General features: G+C 40.5%; 1 protein-coding gene across 4 annotated transcripts in view; it reads left to right on the top strand.

Annotated features, from left to right (window-relative positions):
• The first annotated feature begins 49 nt into the window (after positions 1-49).
• The window catches only part of TMED8 (transmembrane p24 trafficking protein family member 8), a 36,136-nt gene continuing 25,336 nt past the window's right edge, over positions 50-10,849 (top strand). For 2 of the 4 annotated variants that reach the window (XM_015097210.4, XM_042252798.2), the window contains exon 1: positions 50-221. In XM_015097210.4, coding sequence (XP_014952696.2) covers positions 104-221 — 118 coding nt within the window. In that variant the 5' untranslated portion in view covers positions 50-103. The remainder of the gene's footprint in view (positions 222-10,849) is intronic. The other 2 variants (XM_060418430.1, XM_060418429.1) reach the window with 1 other exon arrangement.

The following is a 10,849-nucleotide window of genomic DNA, read 5'->3' as shown; positions in this document are numbered from 1 at the left end:
GGCCCGCGGGCTCCGCTCGGCTCTTCGCGGCGGAGCTCGGCCTTCGGCTGTTTCCGGAGCTCCCGGCGGCGAGCGGCAGAGGCGCTGCGGGCGCGGGCTGCAGATGTCGGACCCGCGGGCTGCTGAGGGGCCGGGCGTTTGGAGCCCCGCAGCCCGCCGAGGGCCGGCGCGCGGCCTCGGGGACGGCCCGGGAGTGGAGGGGAGCCAGGCGGCTGCCTCAGGTACGCAAGGCCGGGCGCCGGCGGGTGCGTGCCGCCGGCCTCGGGGCCCCGCGCTTCGGCGCGAGGCTCGGGCGAGCTCCGTCCCGCGATGCCCGGAGGAGCGGACCGGCCTGGGGGGAGCCCCTTCGCGCGCGGAGCCCCTGCCTCGGCTCCTGCCCGAGCCGCGACCCTCCTGCGCCCAGCACCCCCAATCCCGGCCGCTGCCATCCTCCGAGCTTGCCCTTCGCTCGAGATTATTTTCTACTTCTGTTTTCGAAATGCCTTAGTTCCTGCCCGCTTCCTTTCTTAGATCAGCCCCGGTGGTAGTGACCGAGCTGCTGTGCCCCCGGCGGCTCTTCAGCCTTCAGCACACGCCCGCCAATCACTCCTTGGGTGCTGACCCCCGACCCCGCCGCCCCGGCTGCCCCGGGGTTTCTGGCTCCCCGCCCTGATCCTCACTTCTGTCTCAGGTCCCGACCTTCTTCCGCGCGCCTCTCCGCCCGGCATCCGAAGAGGCAGCCTCGCCTTCATCTGTCCAGAATCTCATTTGCTCTAGCCTCCTTCCCCCTCCTCCACGCCCTGCACCTAGGCCCCCCGCACCTCACCTCGCATCCTTTTCTGTCCATCAAGAGTGGGAGAGATGAAAAGCAGAGTTGGAAGTTATGTAGGCTCTGGGGTCTCTTTGAATGAATATAGCAGCCAAGGCAGGAAATAGCGGCCAAGCAGGAACGTTGGCGACCTCCCTCATTCTCCGGGACCCTCTTCTTCTTGTTCAGGAGACTGATCTACCCACGCTAGTTTCCTCCGTGTGGATTGCTACATTGTCAGTGTTCGAAGGCGAAAGTGTCCCGCGATTGCACTTTCACCTTTCACGTCTCCTTATCTCTACACGGAATGCAACTGAAAAGATGCTCCTTTGAAATACAGAAGGGTAGGTGGGGAGAGGACTAGTCTCCCCAAGTAGCAACTATGAATTAACTTTCCAGTTCTGAAATTAAAATCGACCCCATATAGTACAGGTGGTGCCATGTTGCCTGCGTTGGAGGCTGAATCTTTCATTTACTTGGGCAAGTTATTTTTCTATTTGTTTCCTCATGTATAAACTGAGGACACTGTAGTACCTGCCTGAAAGACTGCTGGGAGGATTGCATAGACCAGTGTGTATGAGGCACTTGGTGCCTAGCCCAGGGTATGCACGATTACTGGTGTTACCCATTACAGTGAGAATAAGGACTGAAACTCCACGTGCGGTCAGAGATGTTCTTGAATGTGTATCTTCGAGCATGGTGACTTTCCTTGTTTTTTCTTCTGTCCTAAATAGCTCCCATTTCCTAATGGGCCATAGTACTTGGGACACACACATGCAAACCCCTTTGAATCACCCAGCTTTTTCCTTTTCCTGTGACTTTATGTTCTCTTACTTTAAAATGTTTAACAATTTTTGGCTTTTTCCTTCTTATGAACTCTGATGCTTTGTAGTAAATCAGAAATTTTAAGCCTACTTTCTGAAAGATTGAGCAAAGGAACACTCAGAATGTCTCCTTAACATGTGTCCCTTGCATCTATCAATATTTATAAATTAAGGCTTTTTTTAACTTCCTCTTTAGATCTTTGTGGCAAATATACCCAAACATTTTAAATATAAAGGCCTTAGTCCAGAAGTGTGTTGGAGGATAGTGGGTTTGTCTCTGAGTGTGTCTCGCCCAAGCCCACCCCTTGTAATTGGTTCTTGCATTCACATTTTCCTCCCAGGACTTGATAGAAATACTTATGATTACTTCCTTCCTCTTGCCCTCAGAAAGCAGGGTGAGTGTTTGTTTTCTTTTATGTTGTGTAGGGGTTTGTTATTGTGGTCCAGAACAACTTCTTCCCCTTGAGGTAACATTTGTTGCTAATAAAATAGCTAATAAAATAATAGTAATGAGAGCTTACACTAATTGAATGCTTACACTGTGCCAGAATGTGGAAAAAGATTTCCTTGTATAATCTGACTTAATCCTGTCAACAGTCATTTCCTCCCCATTTTACAGAGCAAGCTACAGCTGAGAGAGGTTAACTTACTTGCCCAAGTTAGGTGTGCAGTTTTCCCCATCTGTGTGAAATTGTTCCTTTGTTTTGATGAAGTTCCCAATAGTTTATTTATTTTTGGGCCATTAATCAAGTATTGATATTCTCGGGCAGGTAATGGTCTTTGCCATCAAGGGGTTTATAGTTTGGTAAAATGAGAGTGCCAGGAAGGAAAATCAGCAATTCAAAACTTCATATAATTGGGTGTTTTTTATTGCAGTTATTTATGTGCGTACACCCAAGAAGTCAGCTGGAGGGTGGAGATAGAGTCTATCTTGTGTATTTCTCTCCTGGAGCCTTTGATGTTGTGTCCTAGGTGTTCTGGAAATGCTTGCCAGATTGTGAGACGAAGTCTCAACACACATAGAGATTTGAAGGAGCATCCAGTGCATATCAAGAAAGTTCTTTAACTTAAAGCAGTGGTTCTCAACCAGGAGAGATTTTGCCTCTCCTAGGGGACATTTTGATTGTCACTTGGGTTGGGGAGGAGAGGAAGCGCCATTGCTGAGACTCAGAAACTTCCATCCATGTATAGGAAAGAAGTAAAATATTAGTTGCTCAGTCGTGTTCAACTCTCTGTGACCCCATGAACTGTAGCCCACGAGGCTCCTCTGTCCTTGGAATTTTCTAGGCAAGAATATTGGAGTGGGTTGCCATTCCATTCTCCAGGGGATCTTTCTAACCCAGGGATCGAACTGGGGTCTCCTGCTTTGCAGGCAGAGTCTTTACTGGGTGAGCCACCAGGTAAACATCCTCCAATGCACAGGACTGCCCCCACCACAGAGAATTATCTGGTCCCAGGTGTCAGTAGTGTTGCTATCGAGAAATCCTGAATTAGAGTTAAGCTGGGTTTCCAAAGCTGTGTGGACAGCATGCATTTGCCTTAGCTCAGAGGTGTATAGGCTTGGGAGTAAACTCAATACACTGCTTCAAAATAGGAGTTTGATTGAATCCTTGTGCCACCTTCCTCTGGAAAATGACCCAATGAGTAAGGAATGGAGTAACCAATAGAGACCTAAAAATGAAATCAAGAGGTTTCTGTCATTCTTTCTTAGAGGGAAAAGTGCAGTAAGAAATGAGATTGGACATGCAGTTGTTATTGAATTAAGGGTTTAGATGTCTCAGTGTATCTTATTCTTTCAAAGCAGGAATTTATAATTATCCAGAATAACTGTGACTGTTTTTTAAAAGTATTCTCGATAGAGACTACCTTTTCAGGGTCTTCATATTTGTCAGCTGAGGTTTTGGTTATGAACTAAGAAAAATGTTGATGTTCTGAACTAAGTTCTCCAGTGGTCATAGTGTTCTTGTTGCTTTATGAACTGTAATTATTTTTAATAGTCTTTTATTTGGGGCACCTGGGTCCTTCAATTCCCGAGAGAGAGTGCGCACTCTTTATAGATTGAAACTCTGAGGCATACATTACATCACTTAAGAACACATCTTTTCATTCTTTCATGGTTTGTTTCTTTGTAGTTTAGGGACTTTGCAGAAAATAAAGGGCAAAGTCTGTTATAACCTTGAAGTCAGCAGTAGAACTTGGTCTGGTGTATATGACCCTGAGAACTGTCAATTCATGTAGACTGTCAAGGACTGCAAACAGGTCAGGTGAACTTGAACTTGTTTGTTATTCTTATGTAGGACTTAGAGGAGAGCAATAAGTCTTTCTCCAGTTTTGGAAATGTTGCTTATCTGTAGCTATTTCAATTTCAATTAAAATTTTAAAATTGGTAGTTATCATGTTGGACGGAGCAAAAGAGTGGATGTCCATGCCAAAGAGTCCCTATGGTTTTGGGGTTTCTATTGTAGTTTTATATCCAAAGAGTATAAGTTTCTTCTGCCTCTGGTTATTTCTTTTTTTTTTACAGCAGTTGTGTTGTCATGCTGTTGAGGTGGTCAATTTAGTCCTGTCATAATTCTGTTTGTAATGGTACAACCGAGGTTTGTAATCTGAATGACCGTGGGGTGTGACCCACTCCCGAGGGCTAAGGAGAAACTGGATCACATGGACGTGGTCTCTGGATTTGGTTGGACTCTAAACTCAGCTGGTTTCTTTTCATTTAAGCTTCTTGAGTCTATAACCACCTAACCTGCTTTTGGTTCCTCTGTAGCTGAATCTAAGAGGCTAGGCTAATTATCTCTTTGCCGCCTGTTTAGTGAAGGGAAAGTCCTATGAGACCTATTTTGAAGAACCCTGACTTGATATTCAAATAAAAAGCCAGCGTTTTGGTTCTCTTTGTAGAGAGTACAAAGTACACAATGCATTTAAACACTACATTTAAATCTGTAGCATGACCAGAATGTCTAAAACCTTATTCTGGTAACATAGAAAGAAAACATGTTTTTTAAATTGTCAGATATAAAATAAATTATTTTAAGAAAATTTCTTTTTTCCTTCTCACTTTTGCTATAAAGGCCATCAATTCAAAATTGAGTTATTCTCTCTCTCTCTTTTTCTTAGTTTTTTGGTCTCACTGTGCGGCATGCAGGATCTTAGTTCCCCAACCAGGGACTGAACCTGCGTCCCCTGCAGTGGAAGCTTGGAGACTTAACTATTGGACTGCCAGGGAAGTCCCCAAAAATTGAGTTATTCTTTTTAAAAATTGTTTTTCTCTGAGCCACATAGCTTGTGGGATCCTAGTTCTCTGACCAGGGATTGAACCTGGTCCTCAGGCAATGAAAGCATTGAGTCTTCAAAATTGAGTTATTCTTGAGTTTCCCATTTCCTCTTTCTGTTCGTTGTTTCCAAGACTTTGGCCTTTCAGGTACCACAGTCAGAATTTTTGCCATGTTAGAGAATACATTCTAATGGTTATTGTTTTTTCTTTAAATTGACATTTAAAATATTGTTTCATTCTAAATAATATTCATGATATTACTAGTTTGATGCATCAGTTTTCTTAAGACATATGAAAATAAATACCATTAAAATAAAAAACATTGTCCTATGTACCATCTAAATTTGCAACACTTGTCCTGGTTTCTCTGTTCTCTTGTAGGAATACTTGTAGAATTGGTCTACATTTGGCTGACATAGAAAAAGCTATATTATAGAGAAATTGGCTTTTTCTTCTTTATAGTGTTCTTAACTTTACTAACTAAATTTAGGAAACCTAAAAAGCTGTGTTTATAATTGTTTTCTTTCTCTTTAAAACAGGACTGCACCTTCAACACTTTAAACTTCTGGAAATAAACATATATTTCTTCTTTTCTTCTTTCCTGCCTCTTTAAATCCAATTACAAGTTATTTTCACAGCAGTTCTTATATAATTTAGTGAATATCTTTAACCTTAAAAATCAAAAGCAGTATCTCTTTTCACTCTTTTCCTCCGCATTAAGTCGTTCAGATGCTATGGGAAGTGGCTTTTCACATATGAAAGATGCTCAGCCTAACTCATTGTGAGGAAAGTGGAAATCGTAACTGTGTTGGGTAGTTTGATATCTCACTGGTGATCAGGGTATGCAGAAACAAACACTTGCATGCATTGCCGAAGGGGGTGGAAATTGGTACAGGTGCCATGGAGGGCAATTTGTCAGTATCTTTCAGAATGACAATATATGTCCTTATTGTCCCATTTTTTCCAGGAGTTTATCCTATCGATCACACACCTGTTTAATTAAAACTAATACAAGTTTATTATAACAATGCTTGTAATGGTGAAAGATTGGAAAAAACGTAAATGTCCATCAATAAGGAACTGGTTAAATGAATTATGGAATACACTGCCAATGAAATATTAACCAGCTATGGAAAGGAATGAAGAAGTTTGTTATAAATAGTTATGGAAAGGTCTCTGAGATATAAGTGGAGAAAACAAAGAATGTGTTAGGATGTCTAGTATGTCCATTATTTGTATGAAAAATGTATATATATATATTTTTTCTTTTTATACAGACACACTTTTTTAATGTAAAATATCTCTGAAAGACTACACAAAACCTGATAACATTGGAGGTAGGGACTGAGAATGGAGGAAGTTTTCACTGTATACCTTTATGGTTTTTGAATTTTGAATAATGTGCATATATTACATATTCAGAAAAAGTATACACAAGCATGTTATAAGATTCTTCACTGTGTTTATTTTGTAAGTTACAGCCATTCTTCATATCTCTTTTGCTCATCAGGAACTGACCTCTGGACTTTTTTCTCTCAGATGAAATTTCTATGAAATACTGTTTGCAAATCTGCTTAGGGATTATTTTCATGTAATTCCTTTTTTAATTGAAGTATAGTTGATGTATACTACACAGATTACATGTATACAATATAATGACTCATAATTTTTAAATGTTATATTCATTTATAGCTATGATAAAATATTTGCTATGTTCCCCATGTTAGCTTATTTTGTTACTCTTTAAATCCACTTCTGTCTTCCTTTGTTGTGCTGTGCTGTGCTTAGTCGCTCAGTCATGTCTGGCTCTTTTGCGACCCCATGGACTGTAGCCTGCCAGGCTCCTCTGTCCATGGGATTCTCCAGGCAAGAATACTGGAGTGGGTTGTCAAGCCCTCCTCTAGGGGATCTTTCCAAACCAGGGCTCAAACCCAGGACTCCCGCATTGCAGGCAGATTCTTTACCATCTCAGCCACCAGGGAAGCCTTATTTTTGCGCTAATTTTCACTTCTGTCTTAAAATTCAATGTTATCGAAGTATTCATTATGACTCACTACTTACAGAGGCTTATACTGTTTTCCAGTGACAGATGGAAGGCAGACTTTTAAAGTTTCTATTTTGTTTTCATTTCATTCACTAAGGTATCTTCAAACTGAAAAGGGGCGAGGCAATGCAGGTTTCTGATTTGAGTAATGGCATACTAGATAATTGGGGTTAGTTCTCCCACTGGAGACAATTAGGAAATAATTGTCGAAATATAAATATCTGCTTAAAGATCCTGGAGATTCATTATTCAGGTAATGAATGATTATTAGACTGTGATCCATGTGAAGGCAGAGAGAGAGGGGACCCAGGATCAGAGTCCAATTTCGGGTTCTTCTCTCCTCTGAGAGGATATGCTGGATTCTTAAGTGGACAGACTGAATGGCAAGACTGTGAAAGTATGTCTCTGAATTAAAGCAACAGGGATTAATCAAGTAGGGGGAACTCTGGTGAACCCCCATTTCTCTGGGCTAGAACCTTGAAAGGCTATGTTCTAGAAGTAAGGGTAAGTTAGAAGCAGACCATTGCAGAGACTACAGCTCAGCTTCAGAAACATCTGAGTTCATGAAATTGGGTTAAGATTACCCCAGGGTGTTAATGCCCCCTCATTATGGAAAAAGCAAAGCCAAATCTTTTCTGAAGGGTCACTGTAGTCTTCAATTTATTTTGACAAACAGTTTTGTGAGACAGTTTCTGGCATATATCAGAAATGATCAGATGCATGAAAAGACCCAATCTGAACAAAAATCAAACAATGAATAAAACTGGATCCACAGGAACATCAGATTTTAGAGTTACCAGATATAGACTTTACAGTAATTATATTGTAATTCAATATAATTCAACTATACCATCATACTATAGTATAGTGAAGATACTATTCAACTATACTTCAATTAAAACTTGTATTTACTGTGTCCAAAGAGATAAAAGAGAAGCTTGAGAAATTTGGCAGAAAATGGAAATTTATAAAAATAGAACCAATTAGCAATTCTGTAACTGAAAAATACAGATGAAAATGAAAAACTCTGTTGATAGGTTTAAGAATAAGTTATTACACCTGAAGAGAGAATAGTGGACTGGAAGAAAGGTCAGAAGAAAATATGTAAAATACAACAGTGGGAAATTCAGGGAAGATGTAGGAGGCACAGAGGATGTGGTAAAAAGTCTAACATTCATACAGTCGGAGTCCTAGAAGGTTAGGAGGTCAAGAATGGACAGAGAAATGTTTGATGAGATAATGGCTGTGAATTTTCCAAAACTAATGGAATCTACAGATTCATAAAGCCTTGTATACCCCAAGCAGGGGTATGTGAGTGACAATAGGTACACATTAAATTAAAACTGCTACAAAACCAAAGCAAAGACAAAATATTACAAGTAGCCAGAAAAAAATTACAGTTTCCCTTCAAAGGAATAGTAATTAGGCTGACATCTGATTTATGCACAGAGCAGTGAAAGCTAGATGATCTTTAGAAGACTGAAAGAAAATAACTACCAATAGAGAATTTTTCTTAGTGAAAATAGTCTTCAAGAATGAAGGTGAAATAAAGATATTTTCAGGCAATTAAAAGCAGGATTTATTACCTACAGGTAACTATATTCTTTAGGCAAAATCAAAATGATTCCAGATGAAAAGGAAATTGCAGTTTGAAGTCCCTCATTAACATAGATGGAAAAAGTCGTTAGCAAATGATTAGCAGACTGATCCAGCCTTATGTATGGCCAAGGTGGGGTTTGACAGAAATGCAAAGTTGTTTTAACATTTTTTTAAAAAGTCAGCTGTATAATCACCATTTTTATACAGTAGAGGATTAAAATTGCCAGTTTAATAGCAGCAGAAAAAAAAAAGTGGTAAAATTCAGCCTCTACTTATGATTCAAAACTCTTAGGAAACCTAGGATTAAAAGGAAACTTTCTTAACTGGATAAAGCGTATCTACAAAAACCCCACAAGCAGCATCAAACTTAATGGGGAAATTTGAAAGTTTTCCTTTTTCAGTTCAGTTGGTTGCCCACTCTCACCACTTGCTTTTCATCATTTTACTGAATATTCTAGCTAAAACAGTCAGGCAAGAAAAAGAGAATATATGAGGATTTTAAAGGAAGCCTGTTGAACCTGTGGTTTGCAGACGATGACTGTGTACACAGAAAGTCCAAAAGAGTCTATAGATAATTTATCTAATTAATAAGTTTGTCCAGATTGTTGAGTACAGGCCAATATGCAAAATTCCATTGCATTCATGTATACTAGCAAATAAGTTAAAAATACATATATATGTATATATAATTTGGCATAAAGAAAGTTCAAATACCTAGGAGTAAACCTCACAAAATATATGTAAAAACTTTATGCAGAAGATTATATTATTATTGAGAGAAATTAAAGAATATCTAAGTAAACGGAAGAATGTATCATATTCTCAGTTTGGAAGACTCCATATTGTGAAGATGTCAATTCTCCCCAACTTGATTTATAGATAAAATGCAATCCCAATAAAAATCCTAGCAGGGTTCTGGTGGGCTTTTAGGGTGGAATTTGACAAGCTGGTTCTAAAATATATATATAGAAATGAAAGGCCATAAAATTGCCAAGACACTTGAGTAAAGAACAACAGATGGTAAGGTTTGTTCCATCATGTATCAAGACTTTTAAAAAGTTTTATTGGGACCTCCCTTGTGGTCCAGTGGTTGAGACTCCATGCATCCACTGCAGGGGGCACAGGTTGGATTCCTGGTCAGGGAACTAAGATGCCACATGCCACATGGCTCTGGCAGAAGAAAACATAACTGGATTAAGGCTTTTATAGAACAGCCCACTAGGCCCTAGAAATAGGATAAAAGCCTGGAAACAAAATCTTTGATTTACAACAAAGATTGTACTGTGGAGTAATGGAGAAGGAATGATAAGTGTTGCTGGTGAAATGCTGGGAGGGATTGGGGGCAGGAGGAGAAGGGGACGATAGAGGATGAGATAGTTGGACGACATCACCTACTCGATGGACGTGAGTCTGAGTGAACTCCAGGAGTTGGTGATGGACAGGGAGGCCTGGCGTGCTGCGGTTCATGGGGTCGCAAAGAGTCGGACACGACTGAGCGACTGAACTGAAGAGAAAAGAAAGGAAAGGAAAAAAAAAACCTTCATCCTGATCTCATACACCATAAACACAAAAAAATCGACTTCAGTTGAATTGTAGATCAAAATGTGAAAAGAACCACAATAAACTCCTAGAAGATAATCTAGGAGAATATTTTCTTGATCTCAGTGTAGGGAAAGATATCTTAAATAGGACAAACACTAATAAAGGAAAAGATTGATACATTTTGAATTAAGAACTTTGGTTCATCCAAGGACAGCATTAAAAGAGTAAAAAGGTAAATCACAGAGTAGAAGCATGTGTTTATAACACATATGAGTGATAAAACTTTGTATAGAGATCTCATAAATAATAAAAAGACAATTCAGCTCCCAGCTTTTGGCTTGGAGGAGGCCAAGGTGCGCCTTCGTTTGGTTGTCCCTGATCCAAGTTCAGCTGACACCAGCTGCCTGGACGCCACAATCCCTTGTTTCTTCTTTTGCTTGATGCATTGCTCGAATGCATCATGTTCTGTCTCTGACCGTTGTCTGCTTAGCCATCTGCTTTCATATGGCCTGTGAAGGCTTCTCTCTAAAGGTAGGCTCAGTCCCTTACCCAACTGAGGCTCTTCACACAGACCCAGTGAGTCGGTTTTGGTCTCTGGTATCAACCCCAGATTTTGGGGATGAGAACTGGACTCTTTGGGGCAAATGTTCCCCAAAAACAATGGCCAGCATTATGTTCCTTGGTCCCAGGACTGCCCCTTCAAAGCTGTAGACAGGGGAAGTTCTTTTTTTAAGTAATTTTTAAAAAGTTATATATTTATTTTTGGCTGTGCTGGGTCT

The sequence above is a fragment of the Ovis aries genome, chromosome 7, assembly GCF_016772045.2.
Source record: "Ovis aries strain OAR_USU_Benz2616 breed Rambouillet chromosome 7, ARS-UI_Ramb_v3.0, whole genome shotgun sequence".
Classification (NCBI taxonomy): Eukaryota; Metazoa; Chordata; class Mammalia; order Artiodactyla; family Bovidae; genus Ovis; species Ovis aries.
The sequence above is the reverse complement of the archived record's forward strand: the minus strand, read 5'-3'. Positions and strand labels throughout refer to the sequence as shown.